The 18904-nt window shown below is 35.6% G+C and overlaps 3 protein-coding genes across 5 annotated transcripts; 2 read left to right on the top strand and 1 right to left on the bottom strand.

Annotated features, from left to right (window-relative positions):
• Positions 1 to 62: 62 nt before the first annotated feature.
• Positions 63 to 3334, top strand: LOC123229381 (UPF0047 protein C4A8.02c). Of its 2 annotated transcripts, none has more exons than XM_044655158.1 (7): positions 63 to 520; positions 617 to 677; positions 782 to 876; positions 970 to 1003; positions 1582 to 1636; positions 1728 to 1789; positions 3123 to 3334. In XM_044655158.1, the coding sequence occupies exons 1-7, from the start codon at positions 218 to 220 to the stop codon at positions 3137 to 3139; spliced, it is 627 nt and encodes a 208-aa protein (XP_044511093.1). In that variant the 5' UTR covers positions 63 to 217; the 3' UTR covers positions 3140 to 3334. The 2 variants fall into 2 exon arrangements, with proteins under 2 accessions (XP_044511093.1, XP_044511092.1); XM_044655157.1 differs by having other exon boundaries at positions 64 to 520; positions 1728 to 1770.
• A 442-nt stretch (positions 3335 to 3776) lies between these two features.
• LOC123229382 (calcium-binding protein CML39-like) lies at positions 3777 to 5020 on the bottom strand. Its single transcript, XM_044655160.1, has one exon. The coding sequence runs from the start codon at positions 4494 to 4496 to the stop codon at positions 3927 to 3929; it is 570 nt and encodes a 189-aa protein (XP_044511095.1). The 5' UTR covers positions 4497 to 5020; the 3' UTR covers positions 3777 to 3926.
• A 1401-nt stretch (positions 5021 to 6421) lies between these two features.
• On the top strand, positions 6422 to 17698 carry LOC123229325 (stromal processing peptidase, chloroplastic). 2 transcript variants are annotated; one of them, XR_006504856.1, is made up of 25 exons: positions 6424 to 6827; positions 6928 to 7126; positions 7687 to 7928; positions 8582 to 8780; positions 8916 to 8963; positions 9185 to 9292; positions 9383 to 9571; positions 9683 to 9988; positions 10220 to 10321; positions 10567 to 10701; positions 11053 to 11277; positions 11562 to 11765; positions 11872 to 12042; positions 12433 to 12582; positions 13086 to 13223; positions 13356 to 13583; positions 13668 to 13820; positions 14003 to 14129; positions 14358 to 14490; positions 15230 to 15350; positions 15437 to 15517; positions 15799 to 15900; positions 16082 to 16232; positions 16427 to 16573; positions 17318 to 17698. XR_006504856.1 is itself a non-coding variant. In XM_044655074.1 (24 exons), the coding sequence occupies exons 1-24, from the start codon at positions 6664 to 6666 to the stop codon at positions 16516 to 16518; spliced, it is 3768 nt and encodes a 1255-aa protein (XP_044511009.1). In that variant the 5' UTR covers positions 6422 to 6663; the 3' UTR covers positions 16519 to 17098. The 2 variants fall into 2 exon arrangements, 1 of the variants encoding a protein (XP_044511009.1); XM_044655074.1 differs by lacking the exon at positions 17318 to 17698 and having other exon boundaries at positions 6422 to 6827; positions 16427 to 17098.
• The last annotated feature ends 1206 nt before the right edge of the window (positions 17699 to 18904 follow it).

Genomic DNA, 18904 nt, shown 5'->3' on the forward strand with positions numbered 1-18904 from the left:
CCAAACTTGAACCACTTCAATTACAACTAGCCCTAAGTGACAATTTGAAGGCACTTGAAAGGATCTCACAACAGATTAACCTCGAAAGTGAACTTACATAAATTTGCACAGAAAAATCCATATACAGAGAGCATGGCAAGGTGGGCAAGCGGCAGCCACGGAAGGCCCAAACAATTCAAACACACACATTGTATCGAAGGGCCCAGTGGACAATAAAATGTGCGGCTGTGGCATCGGCGTTGGAGTCACGACCATACTTACGACCTTACTAATTGTTCCAGTGATTTCCTATATTGGGTGGCCTTTGGTGATTTCCACTATGCAAAGCTCAGCTTTGTTTTCAGGTGTAATCTCAAAGCCACCCTCCTTGGTTCGGGTAAAAGCCCTGTTCACAGCCAATCCGGGCACTATTAGTGACAATTCAATGGCGGGTTCTGGTAGTTCTTCTGCTCCTAAATGGGCGCAAAAGACTATAACTCTGCCTCCCCATCGCCGAGGCTGTCATCTTATTACTCCTAAGGTATAAGTTCACCAACCTTCAGCCCTAACTGTCTCTCCCTTTTTTTGCTTTTTCTTCATTTTTAATTATACAGTGCTTTGATTTCCCGGGAACCAGATTGTGAAAGAAATTGGGAAGGATTTGTCTGAATTTAAATGCGGCCTCGCACATCTCTTCCGTAAGTGATTTTAACATTTCAGTTGAGGCCTGTGTTATTTCACAAACCGATTTTCACATTCTATTGATTGGAATATTTCTGTTTGTGGTAATTTGACATTTCAGTGCAACACACAAGTGCTTCTCTTACCATTAATGAGAATTACGACTCTGATGTTAGGGATGACACCGAGACGTTCCTCAATAAAATAGTTCCAGAGGTTGGTTTTCCTTTTTAATATAAGCTTTTATGAAGAATACTTCGTGTTATTTATCAGTGAATGATTGGTTTTATGTGTTTTTTATTTTTTTAGGGGAGATCTGCCCCGTGGAAGCATACTCTGGAAGGTTTGTCCGAGCTTTATTTTTGTTTCAAATCACAAATATAACTGCAACTTGATAGACAAGATATCAGATCAGTTAGGTTGGATGATTGAAGTTTAACATATTAGGGAAAACTTTATAGCATATTTGCAATGAAAAAGGAATTCTCTTGATGATGAAATGATGTCAAGTATGATTTTGAAAAGAAGTCATGTGTCCTTACCATCCTTGTTTAGTTGTATTATTCTCTTGTTAGACTCCTCAGTTTATCCTTGTTTTTACTCTCTTTTATGAAGGTGCTCCACTTATGCCCAGTAGAAGGCATATTCTTTCTCAGAAGCATATCCTGGATAAAACCTGGCTGAAAATTTGATCTTCTTCACAAGTCACCATCAATTAGTAGTATTTCTAGTTTTAATCCGGCGAAATTCTAAACATATCAAATTGCTGAGTTCAAACTTAATGATGTGAACTTTATTAAAGTGTTGTGTTTAGTGAAACAGTTGCTTAACCCTTAGTCCATTTGAACAACATGAATTTCCTGTCTGCATTCCTGTCATCCCTAATGCTTGGCTGATGTTGGATCTGTGTAATTTCTGCAGGCCCAGATGACATGCCGGCACACATCAAATCATCAATGTTTGGCTGCACACTCACGTGCGAATGTCCCACCTTCATTCTTACTATTTCTTTTTGCTCTGAAATAAATGCTTGATCGCCATTTACCTAGTCCTTAATTCTTTTGCAGGATTCCCATTACCGATGGAAAGCTGAATATGGGAACTTGGCAGGTGTGTACAAATTGTGTTGGTAATTTACTAATTTGTTTTAAAATCCATCAACTTGTTTTACAGAAATGCATGCCTCATAAACTGAGTTTGAGACCTGCATCTAAAGAATTTCCTTGGACCTTCAATTATTGATCCTGATTAATTTGGCTCACTGGAAGTAAGAATAAGCTATTGTTTATTTATGCATTATGATGACGGAAGTGTGTTAGGACTAATATTTAGTTGACCCCCAAGAGGTAGTTTGAGTAATAAAAGAGAAAACGTTATGTATAAGAGACTATAAGTTCAAGTTTTTTATAACGACATTTCAAGATTAAACTTTTGATTTACTTGATTTAGTGGTTGTGAGATTAGTCACCGGACTCGAAATTTGACCTGCTCGTTGTGATTGGTTCGGCCTCAAAAAGACGGTCCAACTCTGGTGGGGTTCCTCATTACAAAAAGAAAAATTAGGTGAATATGTTTGGGTACTTGTGAAACATGTATGGTATGTATGGGCCATTATAAAATAGGATTGGGTCGGTATGAAACATATATGAGCAATTATGAAATGAGCAAACATAAAAGAGAGATTGGGGAAGGAGAGAAGGGAGAAATTTGGGTTTTGTTTGGGTAGCCTTTGATTGATTGAGGGGCAAAGTCTAGTCTCACGAAAGCTAGAAAAAATAGGGAGTTATGACCTCTCGAATCACCAGAAGTGGAGAGCACCGACCTCTTGGATAGCTAAAAGTATGTATCTAAGAATATATACAATATAGTGGAGGGTTACTCCATTTTGGTTGTTTTTTTGTTTTACATCCTAAAAATCAATTTTGTTTGTGTGTAAGTTGTGTGTGCTTGCTGTGTGAGTTGGTTGGGCGTGATTTGAGCTGGTTCCTAACAGAGAGATTCCAGTTTTTCTGGTAACAATCAAATATATGGTTACAGAGAAGAATTGAGGGAAAACAGAAAATTATTGGAGAGATGATACAATCACAAAGTAAGAGAACAAGCCACCAAGTTGGTTTAGTTAGGAATGTCTCAATATTTGTCATTTTCTTTCACAAAATGGGAAAGTTATCTCACATGAATTAGCAAAATGTCAGCCAAGTTGGAATGATGTGAAGTTGAAATCTAATATCTGGCTGACCATTATGGTATTTAGAAGTTTAATTTATTAGGCATAGCATTTTTAATATTTATAAATAATCATTTTCCAACCATGGTACGGTCATTTCCTGCTTAAATGTCCAGGTGCACCATGGACACAGAATACCCCGTTACTGTCGCATGTTCTGGATTAATATCTGATTTGTTTTTATTATTTGCCAACTAGATTTCTTGAAATTTTGTTTCTGTATGTGATGTTTCAGGGAATATGGCTATGTGAGCATCGTGATGAACCCAGTGCTCGGAAAGTTGTAGTCACCCTTAATGGAATATAAGAAGATAGGATATGGAGCTTTTGTGTTTCTTTTCTTCCATCTAAATTTGTAATGAGAGTAAATTTTAGAAAAACCAAAGCAGCTGCTTTACTTGTTAATGTGATGTTATGGCAATAAATTTCAGATTTGATACTTGAAAATATTTTAATTTTGTGACGATGATATCTGAAAAGTTCCAAGACCTAATAGCCTGAAATCCTTCTGAAAATCAAAATTTCGATGTGAAGACTTTGTGGGCTTTAATCCTGAATTTCTTCTTTCCATTCATGTCAGTATTCATGTTAGCGGCTTAGATTGAGTTTGAAGACTCAGTCAACGTTGTTGTACTAGATCCCTTGTTCTTTTCTAACCATGCTTCTTCTTTTCCTTGGTTTTACTGTTTATCACTCGGGTTAGATAGAAGTGGAATTTTAGTTCAACAATTTAGATTTGAGTTGAGTTTGAGTTGATTCTTGATCTAGTTTAGTTTGATTCTATTCAAAATTGAATTATAATTATTAATGAATTAACAAAGAAGTTAAAAGTGTATCAGTCGTGTTTGACAGAAATAATGTGAAATGTGAAGGTGTAGGGGAAGGGATATACCAGAAAGGAGCAAAGAACTCAACTAAATTCTTATTATTTGAAAGTAGAACAAATAATCAATGAAGGGATTACAATATGTGTACAGTAGTAACAATGAAAGAATAAATGCAATGGATAGTCTACTGCAGAGACTAATAAAGAAGCTATTCAGTGCATCATAATGGCGAATTCCTCAAAGCTGAGAACCCCGTCTCCATTGAGATCAAAGGCACGGATCATAGCCTTACAATCGTCGATGGAGGAGGACTCACCCAGACGGCTGAGCATCCTCTTTAGACTGGCCGGGGTGATGCAACTCGACCCTTCCATTACATACATCCCAAAAGCCTCTCTTAGGTCTCTATTTTTCTGTTCCTCGTCAACACTCCCGTTCTCCATCAGCTTGTGGAACTCGTAAAAGTCCAAGTGCCCATCTCCATTTAAATCGGAAGACTGTACGGCAGCTTCAGCTTCGGCCGCCGACAGCTCCCCTCCCACCGTCCTCAAACAGCTTTGCAACTCAGCTGCTGATATTCTTCCGTCCCCATTCTCATCGAAGTAGTTAAACACCTTCTGCAACTGGCCACCGCCTCTGCCGCAGGTACTGCTCTCTAATGAAACAGAACGCGAGTCGGTCTTTTTTGGAGAGAGTTTTCTTCGTAATCTTGCAAAAGTTGAAACGGAAGTGCGCTTCTTATCATTTGAAGAACCCATTGAGGATGCTGCGTCGGATTTCATGAATACGATGAAGGTTGTGTTCGGAAACGAGACTTATATATTGTTTTTGAGCTTGAGTCGGAAGAGGAAAGAAGATAAGTTATAATATTGGAAAGTAAAGAGATTAGATCAGAAGAGTCGTGGAATGAATCAATAAGTTGTTGGAATTTGGCTTACACAAGAATGGAATGTTAAAGAAAGACACAACACGGTTTTGATTTTGGAGATCGCATTGTATTTTATAATGATTTGCACCTGTCCCTTCCGCCAGTTGTTATGGCGGTTTCAGAGGAGGTAGAATTGCAAGATCCACGAAGGTTCCCTGCCAACTTGCCTCTGTGCTCTCTAATTATTGCCTAATTTACAGAATGAATTCGGTAATATCTGGGAAAAAAGATTGTAATTTGTAAGTTAAAGAAACTTGAATAGAATTGCAAATCTCAATCTTTTCGGATTCGATCCCAACTTTTTGTCATTTTGTCATCGCGAAGGGTGAAAAGAGAGTTATGGACTACGAGAACGTGGTTAAACCGTAATAGAAAGGCATTCTGTCGGTCCTCCTCGTCAATCGTCATGCCATTCGTTCTATCCAGTCTACTTTCTCCTCCGTGTTGATTGTGGAAGGCCTGTTGCCCTTTTTTTTACTCCGTTTATACACATCTGTAACACGTGGGTCATTCTAGATGTGAACACTGTATGTTTATACACGGCCTACACATGAGACTGTATGCTGGAGTCACTCATGCTTACCAATCCCAAGTCCCATGTAGTGTACTTCAAATTTTAGGCAAAACCTAAACTTATTATTGATAGGGGTACACCCGAGTATCACTCAGGTTCAAAATCAAGTCAAATTCAAAAGAATAATTTAAAACTGGTTTAAAATTGATTGATTGATATTCAACTTGATTAAAGAATAATTAAATTCACTATAATCTGGTTTAAACTCAAATATTATAATTGATTCATTTATGAAAATGACTCTAATCTATATTTTGAATTTGACTCATTCAATTTGAGTTTAAATTTGAACTTAAACAACTTATATTGAATCTAACTATTAATATATTTGAATAGAATAGAACTCGAACAAAAAGTAACTTAAACTAAATTGGAATATAGAATGACTTATTTGAGCTCGAACTTAGCTTTTTCAAACTGATAAATATTAATGACAAAAAACAAAACAAAACACTTGAAAAGAAAATCATAAAACAAAAAACACTGATGAGATGAGCTTTGACATTCGCTAGGTTGGATTTGAATCGAGCTAGCTTAGCTCAACTTGGTGTTCAACTCGATTCAAACTAAAATTGTGTTAGAGCTTTAGTTTAACAGACTCGAGTTTGACTTAAATCTCTCTCTTTCAACATTGTTTATTTTGTCAAAGACATTATTATTTCATCAATATACTAATCATCTTATTGATAAACTCAAACTTGAGCTCAAGTTTATCATTTAAGATTCACACTAAAGTCAAGCTAATTTATATTTGGATTATCTCAAATTCAACCCTAAATTTAGCTTCAATCTTTATCTAAACTCAAATTCGACAAGCTGAAATTGCTTCAACTAAAATTTGACTAATTCAAGCTAAACAATCGATTCATTTTGAATCTAACCTGAATACATTCTGCAGATTTTATCTTATATTTTAGAAGTTGTGATGGGCCAAAGCAAGGAAGGGTCTATGCCCAGCTCAATTTTTATTGGGCCCGTAGGCCCGTATCTGTGTAAATTACAAGTCCAGTTTCACAGATATTTAATTTGTTCTATTGGCCTTGAATGACAAGTTTCCTATTTCTTAACCCCAAAATTTTATTTTATTTCCACATTTTCTTTTCCATCTCTTATTGGCCAGGAAAAAAAAATCGTAATTACCCATTTGCCGGTCTTTAATGGGAAGTATACCCTGTGAACAAGTCCACAGAAAGATCGTTGACTCATCGAGATGTTATAATCGGACGGTTGAGGAGTAGACCTACTTGAATTACTAAGTGTTTGTATGCGCGAAAAATCTTGCAGCCGAACCCTCCCTAACCTTTTCCTGCTCCTCCTTTCTCTTTCTCTTTCGTTCGTCTCTAATCCTCAATATCTGTAGCAGGTGCTACGTGGTCGGCGGTAGGTGACCCTGCTAATAATTCAATTATAAATAAATAAAATTGGAGAATAGATATAGAGATAAAAAATGGCAACGTCACCAAGCTCTCTAGTGGCTTCGGTAAGCGTGCCTCAAATCCGTCCGTCGTTGAATCAAAGAGACAACAGGTTTCGGATTGTACGGCCACGCAAACATCTGCCGCTCCGAAACCGTTTCCATGTGAAGCCTCTTTCTCTTCTTTCTCCTGCCAGGTACTCACTGAAGCATAAAATATATATTTATATATTCAATTTCGCCAATGTGTCGTCGTTTTCATCTAATGCTTTTTGTTTTGAAATTTGGCGGATGAAGGTGGTCAGTTGCAGGTGGTGAATCGACGTCATGTTTCAACAAGGCTGTTACTCGACACAGTCGTGCTTTTGTTTTCGGTAGACGAGAGCAATTTCATTGCGGTACCTGTTCTCTTAACCACCGTAGAACTCGTTCCAGATTTGTCGAGCCTAGAGCGTTTCTTCACAAATCTGATTTTCCTTTACGCCACACTGCTCGTGTAAGTGATTTTATTCTTCAATTATGTAATCAGTTGCTTATTATTTGAATTTTCTATCTGCAAAGCCTTCTTGATGCGTAGCTCACTTAGCACGCTTTTTAATTCTGTGAATTTTTTGTTGTTATTGATTTTACTACGATTAAATTCCTTTCCGGTGCACTTCAGAATTGCGAGTTGATCACTTGTATTGTTGCCTGAGCACAAATTTCTGTTTAATATTTTAGTTATTTATCCATTTTTACAAAAAAAAAAAACGATCGAATTTTTTTCCGTATTTTTCATCTTGCCTTTCTACTGCTTTTATCTGTGGAGGTTGAAAAGGTGATGTTTTCACCTTGAATTAGATATTGATTTTTTTTAATCTACCTTATAGTAAGAGGGTTTGCATAATGTAAGATTTTGAGTGAGAATGTTGGACTTCTATTGCATTTGTGAGTTGGACAGCATCACATTTGCTAGCAGCTGCATCGGATATTTATATTATTATGCCATTGTATCCCCAATTTCATTCCCCTTATGCTGGAAAGAGTTTCACTAATTGTGGTACTTATAATTTTCAGGTAAAGCATGTCCACGTTCCCTGTGCAACTGTGGGTCCAGATGAACCACATGCGGCTAGTACAACCTGGCCAGATGGTGTTGTTGATGGACAGGACTTGGATTCATTTTATCATGAGCCAATCAAGGCTGAAATTGAGGCATTTTTAAACTCTGAACTTCCATCTCACCCAAAACTGTTTCGTGGACAATTGAAAAATGGCCTTTGTTATCTTATTTTGCCAAACAAAGTTCCAGCAAGCAGGTATAGTTTACCCTAAATATGATTTATGTGCTTAAGGGTGCATATACTTGCAAGATTCATTCATTTTTAGTAGTTGTTATAATTTTTTCCTTAAAAAAGATCAGTAGCATTATCGGGGATTTGAGAAGTATAGAAAAATACTAGATTTCCATTTTCTTTTAGATTGTGAAGAAGATTTTTCCTTAAAGCATTGTTTGGTTCTCATCTATTCAGTGAACATATTCAGCCAGTAGTATTATCAGGTTTTATGGTTCCACCCTTTTAGAAGTCTGTTTTCGTCAAATATGAATGATTAAACTTGTTAAGTAGTGTGGATGCCAATGCTTTTTCTGGGTGAATGCTCCATTTTCAGTTTTTTCCTTGAACATAATAATGCTGCACATTGTAGATACATAATTGTATCCATTAACTAAATTGAGGATAATCTTTTTGAAATAATGTGAAAAAGTTTTGAAGTCATTGATAAAAAACTGTTGAAAACTAGTGCTAAAAAAAGTTTATTTTAAACCTGGAGTCTAACATTTCATTTCGGGAAAAGAGTTTTCCTTTGAATTTTTGCTAAGGCGAAATGAATGAACCCCGATGTTTATTCTTTATTCTTTAAGTTAATAGACTCCCTTTTTGTCTCTCTCCACTCACTTGGATGATTTTAGGTTTGAAGCACACATGGAAATTCATGCTGGATCAATTGATGAGGAAGATGATGAACAGGGAATTGCACATATGATTGAACATGTTGCATTTCTAGGAAGTAAGAAACGTGAAAAACTTCTTGGGACAGGGGCCCGTTCTAATGCCTACACTGATTTCCACCATACAGTGTTTCACATCCATTCTCCAACTTGTACAAAGGTTTCTATTATCTCTTTGGGATGTTCCTTATATTCCTGTATATGTTAAAATTTATTTGCTTCTAGCAGTTCCCTAGTCATATCAATGATCTATGCTTATATTAACTTGAAATTGATTGCGTTTTCCACTTTCCAGGACTCTGATGAAGATCTACTTCCTCTTGTATTGGATGCCTTGAATGAGGTATGAACAGCAGAGTTTGCCATATGATTTTTATGAATGAGTTTACTTGCATATCAGCTGGACTTGCTCTCTTTCTTTCCGATTGCCCTTGTTATTGTTTATGACAGAATCACTTGCATCAATTTCTTTCTGATGTGATCTATTCAATGATTAAGTAAATAAATAACTGAAAATGATTCATTTGTTGTGTCTTATATTTTGTATCCATTTGATTTCTGCAGATAGCTTTCCATCCAAAATTCCTTTCTTCCCGAATTGAAAAAGAACGTCGTGCCATACTTTCAGAACTACAGATGATGAATACAATAGAGTATCGTGTTGATTGCCAGGTGTGAAAAAATATATGGTTGGGCTTTCCTTCATTTCTTCATCTGACTGGTCAATATCCATAATTTCATGTGAAATTCTTTTGTATGTAGTTGTTGCAACATCTGCATTCTGAAAACAAGCTAAGCAGAAGGTTCCCAATTGGATTAGAAGAGCAGATTAAGAAATGGGATGCTGATAAAATAAGGAAATTTCACGAGCGTTGGTACTTCCCTGCTAATGCAACCTTGTACATTGTGGGTGATATTGATAATATTTCAAAGACAGTTCATCAGATTGAGGTATGTTGAAGATTTCTTGTGGTTATGCAATTAATGTGTGTCCACATTGTTAAATATTGAATTTACGACTGCAGTCGGTATATAGACCATGATTTTTTTGCTTCCTCACAGGCTGTCTTTGAGCAAACTGGCCTTGAAAATGAAGCAGCTTCTACACCATCTCCTAGTCCTAGTGCATTTGGTGCAATGGCTAGTTTTCTAGTTCCTAAGCTGTCAGTTGGCCTGGCTGGAAGCCTATCCAATGAACGATCATCTAGTTCAGCTGATCAATCTAAAATCATTAAAAAGGAAAGACATGCAGTTCGTCCTCCTGTGAAGCATAATTGGTCTCTCCCTGGAAGTGTTGCAAATACAAATCCCCCACAGATATTCCAGCATGAGTTGCTTCAAAATTTCTCAATTAATATGTTCTGCAAGGTATGAGCTTTGAAGACTTGTGTTGCTACTTTAATCATTTGCATCTTGCACTTACATGTGGCACATTTAATGAGTGTTGCTTGTTTTGCTGTTCATTATGCAATTTCTTGTTTTTACTGTTCCTCAGTTTTATGTGGTCTCATTCTCATCTGTGTCTGGTGACTTTCAATTGGTTGATTTTTTTCATTTGAATTTCTTCACTCTAACATTTTGTTTTGAATTCTGCTGCAGATTCCAGTGAATAAGGTTCGAACATATGGTGATCTGCGAAACGTTTTGATGAAAAGAATCTTCTTGTCTGCTTTGCATTTTCGGATTAACACAAGATACAAGGTATGCTGCAGCACAAAAATTTTCAGACTTCACTTTGAAATTTTAGAAAATTTTCATTTTTTTTGGGTCCTACCTTAGAGAAATATCAGTCAGAAATTAATAATTAAGCCAAACATTTGGGACTTTTTTCTTATGGGAGGATAGTGGTGGTTGAATCATTCATCAAGTCCAAGTGTTTGTATTCTGTATGTATTGCCATGTTGTGTTGCGCTTTAATGGTTTAACTAATTCATAGAAAATTTCAGAGTTCAAATCCGCCGTTTACCTCTGTTGAAATGGATCATAGTGATTCTGGAAGGGAAGGATGCACAGTCACTACCCTTACAGTAACTGCAGAACCTAAGAATTGGCAAAATGCAATTAAAGTTGCAGTTCAAGAGGTTTGTACTTTCTGCTATTCTAACTGTGTCATCGCAGACAATTTCAATGAAAGTTTTGTTCTTATAAGATTCTAATCATGCTGTTTATATGATTCTTCTGCATTAATTTTGGATAAACTCTAATTGAACTAGTCAAGAAGAGAAAGTAATCAGTTTTATTTATTCATATATTTTTTTGATCTTCTATTAATGAATTGTTAGGTTAGTTTATCTGGTAAAAATAAATGAATCAGTTACCACTATACTAGGCTTCAGTAGGTACCAGGTACTTCTTTCACAATTTCAATTGAAGTCTACTTGATCTTCTTTACCTGCATGTCTTGATGGTAATGATATATATTGTTGGTGCAGGTACGAAGGCTTAAAGAATTTGGTGTCACCAATGGTGAATTGACTCGCTACTTGGATGCGCTATTGAAAGATAGTGAACACCTTGCAGCTATGATTGATAATGTGTCATCTGTTGACAATCTGGATTTCATCATGGAGAGTGATGCCCTTAGCCATATGGTTATGGATCAGAGACAAGGACATGATAGCTTGACTGCTATTGCTGGAACAATTACTCTTGAAGAGGTATTGTCTACTAACTGTGTTGACCCACCTATGTGTAGTTGTATCTCATGCTTATTTCATTGTCTATTATTTTAGGTCCACATATAATTTGCATCTCGGTTATCAACTTTTTACTAACAGATTTGGTCTCATAAGCAAGGCGCAAGTATCTTTATTGTAATTCTTACAATGTAGTAATAGGACTTGCATATTTCTTACTGATTTGCTCGAGTTTTTTTCTTGTCTAAAAAATCAATATTTTTTCTCTTTCACAGTTTTTGATCCTCTATCGTCTGCTGCTGTAGGTTAATTCCATTGGTGCCAAGGTCTTAGAATTTATCTCAGATTTTGGAAAACCTTCTGCACCTGTTCCTGCAGCAATTGTTGCATGTGTTCCAAAGAAGGTTCATGTTGATGGCATTGGTGAAACCGAATTCAAGATATCCCCCAGTGAGATAACAGATGCCATAAAATCAGGACTAGAACAGCCAATTGAAGCTGAGCCTGAGGTGTCCTTTGGAATTTTTCTTGATATGAGCTTTTAAATTCATTTCAATGTTGTACCTATGTGAAAATAAAGGCCTGAACTTCATTGTGATTATCTTGTTTGGCCAGCTTGAAGTTCCAAAGGAATTAATATCTTTATCGGAGTTAGAGGAGCTAAAGTTGCAGCGCAGGCCATCATTCGTTCCTCCAAGTCCTGAATTAAATGTCACGAAAGTGCATGACAAGGAAACTGGAATCACTCAACGCCGTCTTTCAAATGGAATTCCTATTAATTATAAGGTATAACTTTTCTTCTTTGTTTTCTTTATTTAGATTTGCATATTTTATGTGTTTTTATGTATATTTGAATGTAATTTAAGATCTTTCAGAACATTGGAAATGCTTGGAAAGGAGATATTTTGTTGAGTAACAGTTTGCAGTTCTCTTTTTCCTTTGAGGTTAATTTTTTTTTTCTCCTAGAGTCTTGTTGTTTCCCTAATTTTTCTTGTCGTAAAAATTTCAATCCTTATTATTAAGAAGCCTACATCTTTCAGTTGCTATATTGATTGCCTTTAAATGAGAAAAATATCTATGATCTTCAGGTCAGTTTTCTCATGTTTTCACATCGATAGGAGTATGTGTTTGCATAATTGATTATACTTCAGCTTTTATACCCTCATTGCCATTCAGATTTCAAAAACTGAATCTCAAGGAGGTGTTATGCGGCTTATTGTTGGCGGTGGGAGAGCAGCTGAAAGTTCTGAGTCAAGAGGAGCTGTTGTTGTGGGTGTTCGAACTCTTAGTGAGGGTGGTCGTGTGGGCAACTTTTCAAGGGAACAGGTAAATTAAGTTATATTCTATTTAGTTTTATACCTTTGTAATTTCACAGTTACACTTTTATGAATAGTATGCACACACATATACATAGTTCTGTATTGGTATTGGTCCTTCATATGTATGCAAGATATGTCGTCATGTATCATTAAGGTGTAGAAATTTATTTCTTCAGTTATCTACAAATGTGTATTGATGGAACCAAGGTTTTGCTTGTATTATAGAAGAAAAATGTAAGAGCTTCTGTGTGAAAATCAGAAGCAAAAATGTATAATGTAGTGAATCAAAAAGTGCATTTCCATGGATAAAATCATTCTTGTCTTCTCCTTCTTGTTTCATTTTATTACCTTATCTTAATTAACATTTAAGTTAATATGGGCTTCTGACCTCAAAGCATGGGTAGTAAATTACTGTATTTATATACATAATGGTAGGAACACTTCTCAGCATTGTAGTTTCACAATCTGCTGTTATGCGGCTGTCTCTCATTTTTTTAATTGATTCTCCAGGTTGAACTGTTTTGTGTAAATAACTTGATAAATTGCTCTTTGGAGTCCACCGAGGAATTTATTGCTATGGAATTCCGTTTTACTCTAAGAGATAATGGAATGCGTGCAGCTTTCCAGTTACTCCATATGGTGCTTGAGGTATCTCTATTTATGTCAACCATAATCATTATTTTGCACATATTTTGTTCTTCCTTGTGGCATTTTTATATACTATGACTTGGTAACACTTCCTGTTCAGTCAATTGTTTAACAGTGGTTGTTGACTTACAGCATAGTGTCTGGCTGGATGATGCCTTTGACAGAGCTAGACAGTTATATCTTTCATATTATCGGTCGATTCCCAAAAGCTTGGAACGTGCAACTGCACACAAACTCATGCTGGCAATGTTGAATGGAGATGAGCGGTTTGTGGAGCCTACACCAAAATCATTAGAAAGTTTAACTTTGAAATCAGTAAAAGATGCAGTAATGAATCAGTTTGTTGGGAATAATATGGAGGTGGGTAATTGTCAAGTTTTAGAATTTTTTTTATGAACATCACATCTGATATGAGATTTCTTATTATCTAAATGGTTTTCTTAGGTAAGTATTGTTGGGGACTTTGCGGAGGAGGAAATTGAGTCTTGTATTCTTGACTATCTAGGCACAGTTAGAGCACCAACTGATTCTAAGAGAGAGGATGAGTTTAGTCCAATCTTCTTTCGACCATCTCCATCTGATTTGCAACACCAACAAGTGAGAATAAGATATTTACAATATTTTTATGTTTAATTTCTAATTTTCTAGCATGCAAAAATGTGGAATGCTTATGAAGTATTTTGGTTACAAATGTAGCAAAGTTTGTATTTATCTTAGAAATTTGATTTTTTTTTTTTTCGAAAAACCATATTAATAATCATTTTTCACCTTTTAATCAGGCATTCCTGAAGGACACAGATGAGAGAGCTTGTGCCTACATTGCAGGCCCTGCTCCAAATCGTTGGGGGTTTACAGTTGATGGTGAAGATCTGTTTGAGTCAATGGGTGATAGCTCAACTACTTATGGTAAGTTTATGCATGATATGTAATGCTCGCTTGGAAGTTCTGTGAGCAAACTTATGATTCTTTAATTATATTGCTAGTTTTCACATGCATAAACTAATTTGAATAATTTTATGTATCTGTGTACTCTATCTCCTAATATTTTCGTGTAAGATTTATTTAGTTTTTGGAATGTAATCACTTCATACTCCAATGACAATTCAGGATTAATTAACTCGAATGCTTATGCAGATCTACAGCCTAAAAATAAGGAACCATTTTCAGAGGGGAATAATATTGAGAAGGATCAACAAAGAAAACTTCTCAGACATCCACTTTTCTTTGGTATCACATTGGGACTGCTGGCTGAGATCATAAATTCTAGGTAATTTTTGTACCATGTTCATTGCCAATACATCTAGTAGAGCTGATGACTAAATGTGTTCCTTTGTGGCCTGTTGCATTTTTTTCATTTTGAAAGTTTCCCAGTCTGATTTCATTAGGTAATTTATCAACATATTTACTAGGGAAGAGTTAGCATAGAATTAAAATGGGACTGTGATCCCAAAGGCAGGAAGGTCATTCAAACATTTTATAAACGGCTGTGGAGTATTCTCATTCAGAATCAAAGTATTGATAAATGATATAGTCCAAGGATTTTATTGTGCTATATCTCTCTGTTTCTGATAGACACAAACAAGAATTAGTGAACTTAGAAATCAAAATGTTAGTTTTGCGCACCTGGAGTGAAAGGGTATGATATATCTATTCCAGGCCTGTGAGCACAGACAACTTAGCAAACAGATTATCCTTAGGGATGTCTTATCTATTATTCTATTTGTGGATAAATTGATTTTAGTTGTATTTGTAATCTGTCTATCTAGTATTATATAGTACTTTTATTTGATATACAGAAGGCAGGAATTGATAGAACATTGTCGAATTTTGTATTCTAGTGACTTTGCAAATATATATATATATATATATATATTTTTTTTTGAAATAAAATAAAATAAATTATGTATATTGAAACCCTATGAAATCTTGCATCCAAGAATTAAGATGCAATTTGTGTGGCTAGTTTATTACCAATGACATGAAATTTTTCAATTTGCTTCCTACAGGCTTTTTACAACAGTCAGGGATTCTCTTGGATTAACTTATGATGTATCATTTGAATTAAATCTGTTTGATAGACTTAAGCTTGGCTGGTATGTGGTATCTGTAACATCAACCCCAGGCAAGGTGGGAGTTCAGTTTTCCAGACATCTTTATTTGAAGCACATGTCATTTCTGACTGTTAACCAAATTTGGATCTATATAACATGCAGGTTCATAAAGCAGTGGAGGCATGCAAGAATGTCCTCAGAGGTTTGCATAGTAACAGGATTGTTCCCAGGGAGCTGGACAGGGTGAATTTTCACACATCTATCATATGCTGCTTTATATAACCTTGTAAATGAAAGTAGTCCTATTATAGTACAGGTGTTTGATGTAGAAAACGTTTTCTGGGGAAATCGTTTGAATCAAATCTCAAATTACAGATAATTATTCTTTCCAGAGAATAGCTTTCTGCTTAAAGTTAATTTGTGGAATTTTCAGTATTTCAGATAATTATTCTTTCCATAGGAGAGCTTTTACTCGAGATAATGTTTTGTTGTTTACTGTTCTGGTGTGTCTGTGCATTACGCAGGCAAAGCGGACCCTTCTAATGAGACATGAAGCTGAAATCAAGTCAAATGCTTATTGGCTTGGATTGTTAGCTCACTTGCAAGCATCTTCTGTTCCAAGAAAGGTACATGGGAAATCTTGTCACTTGATTATTTCTGAGCTTACTTTTTATCTTTGACATTTGACAGGAGTGGATAATAGTTTTATGTCCAAATTTGGTTAAACTTAGAAAAAAATACAGATTATTCCTTAAACTTTTACTGTAATTCTTATGATTACTTACTTTATGTGGTTTTGGCGTGCAGGACATATCATGTATTAAGGAACTTACTTCCTTGTATGAAGCTGCTACTATCGAGGACATATATCTTGCATATGAACAATTGAAAGTGGATGAAGGTTCTTTATATTCATGTGTTGGGATTGCTGGGGCTCAGGCTGGTGAAGAAGACACTGGTAAAGATTAATTTGTTGCATTTTCCTCATGCCTAGTGCCTTAAGATAACTAGAATTAGCTGGATTAATGCATAAATGAAGAGAATGAAAAGGGTCTGAGTCTTTATATGAGATCAGGGTGTAAGAAGAAAATACATTTTTCTAGTTTTTTTTTATAATGTTTCTTCTCATTTGCATATTTTTATGTTGTGCAGCTGCTGTAGAGGAAGAATCAGATGAAAGCTTTCAGGGAGTTATTCCTGTGGGAGGGCGTGGCTTATCTACCATGACACGGCCAACAACATGAGCGCACTATATCTCAATGTCAATGTTGCATGTTGAGGAGATTTAAACATTAGAAGGTATGTTCTTACAGGCATTAAGTGAGAGATTAGAATTCTTCAGGATTGGGCTTGCCAATATTCTAAACAAAGTAGGCATGCCTGAGAATACCTATATTTGAGGAAATCAAACTAGAAGATTTAAAAAGGGGATAATTCATATTTGCATTGGTTGACGAGAATTTTGCAATATCCAATTTCATAATAGAACAGTAATCCCAGGGAGCTTGGGACAGCCGAAAACATAAAGCTGTGAATCAAGTGATTTGCACCTAGTTGATTCTAGTTTTGAATAATACATACAGCTAGCTTCTCATTATAACCGATGGAAAAATCTAAGATTTCTGGTATATTAGCATTTCATTCACCAAGCAGGTATGTAATAACAATCAGTAGAAATTAAACCAGGGCAGGGTTCAGCTTATAGGTAGCGGTTATATAATTGTATATTAATTGATTTGAGGTACAATATCAGAGCTCATTAGCTTGTGATTATAATTTCAACTATCTGTTCAATTTTAATAATGGCTGTAGAAAATTGTCCAATATTTGTTTTTATGATTGACATTGATGGCAACTTCATCGAAATTAGTACATTGGGAATGGGTTAGATTTATTCTAGATGAGTATTAGTACATGCACAAACGTATATATATTCAATTATATGATGACGTATTATTTGTGTTTGTAAAATAATTTTTGTGCATGAATATAAAATGACTTACATATCATATTATTGATTACTGTACTAAAATTTTCAATCAGGGAAAATGGAAGCCATTCTTTCCTTTGGGTATAGGACCCAGAAGTTGGAAATTACCTTTGTGGTCAGGATTGCTTCTTTAAACCTGAATCCATAATACCGTTGCTCACAATGGCATGCTTTCAACAGATTCAAGTCTAATACACCAGAAAACCAACACCCTTTTGAGCCATATAATTGTCTTTGTATCTCTCGTACTCCAAATAGAATTGATTCATTTTCCAGATATGCTTTGTTTATGTTGGTGTTATGGGTTGAGCAACACCGTTCTGATCTTATTTCTCTCCAATGTTAACAATAGATACAAGCAGGGGTGTAATACAATAATATATCATTATGTAATTAAATAACTATGAATTATGATAAAATAACACTTCTTACGATGACATGCATTAACATTTATATCTATATTGATATAGTGTATGTTTTAGAGCAGTTGACCGGTAGTCTTGAAGGCTGGAGGTAGATGGATCACGCACAAAATTTCCCTTTTTTGTTGAAATTCTGAAATCATTGCTGGAGCCCATAAATTCTTAGGCCACGGTCACACAGTCTTTATTCTGAACAGATATCCAATTTTGATTTTGCTTCCTGTCGTCTGCAATGACTCGTCACGGACTGGGGCCTCGGGCGACACATTTATGACTAAAATTTCCACTCCATTTTTCTTCCTGCCATCCCATGACTCACCAGTCGTGCAAAATCCATTCCGTTGTTTCATGTTCATCTTCAGCTTTTGATTTCAGATTCAATAATTAAAGACACATAAAGCTGTCTCCGTATCCATTCCATCCACTCGATATGCCACCTGGACGCATCACTGAATGACCCACAGTAATTTCAGATTGGTGCTCATCCAGAAGTGAAGCCAAGATGACGATAAAAGGTGAAGCATTCCTGATAACTACGGGAATTGAATAAAGGTCTGCCCATTTATGGGTTCCCAATTCCCAGTTACAGTCCAAGTTGGATGCTGAAAAGCCATTCGAGTCACCACTCGCTATCTTTCTCGATTAAAAAAAGAAGATGGGCCACAACGTCCCCACCATTGCTTTCCTCTTCTCTCTTCTCCATTGCCCTTCCGTTCTGCGCTAGGGCTTCCTGTCTTTTAACTCCATTAAATAAATCCAAATCCCAAAATAATTTTAGAATGGTTCTGGTCCTAATCTGTTCGGATTCTTGAAAAGTGTTTCTTTCTTTGTTAATTAGGCTCGAAAACTGTTATTCGGTAAACTCTAACCTATGGAGAATGTAATATTTCAGTTAGCATTCTTTCTGTCACTGTAATCTTATCAGACTTGATCGTTATCTTATTTAACATTTATAATGGATTAAAAAGTTAATATTTTTTTTTAATTTTGAATTTCTTTATCTTAATTATTATGAAATTACTTTTTAAATTTAAATTTGAAATGTAATCCTATAATCATTTAGGGAAGGAAGAAAAGGAAGAAAGACAGACATAGAAAGAGAGCAAGAAAAATTCCCAATGGAAAATTAGATATACAGTTCTATATATATATATTGTAATCTCTGCTTTTCACTCTTGTCAGAGCACCTTCCTAGAATTACACTAGGTTCTAGATTGT

The sequence above is a fragment of the Mangifera indica genome, chromosome 11 (assembly GCF_011075055.1).
Source record: "Mangifera indica cultivar Alphonso chromosome 11, CATAS_Mindica_2.1, whole genome shotgun sequence".
Lineage (NCBI taxonomy): Eukaryota > Viridiplantae > Streptophyta > Magnoliopsida > Sapindales > Anacardiaceae > Mangifera > Mangifera indica.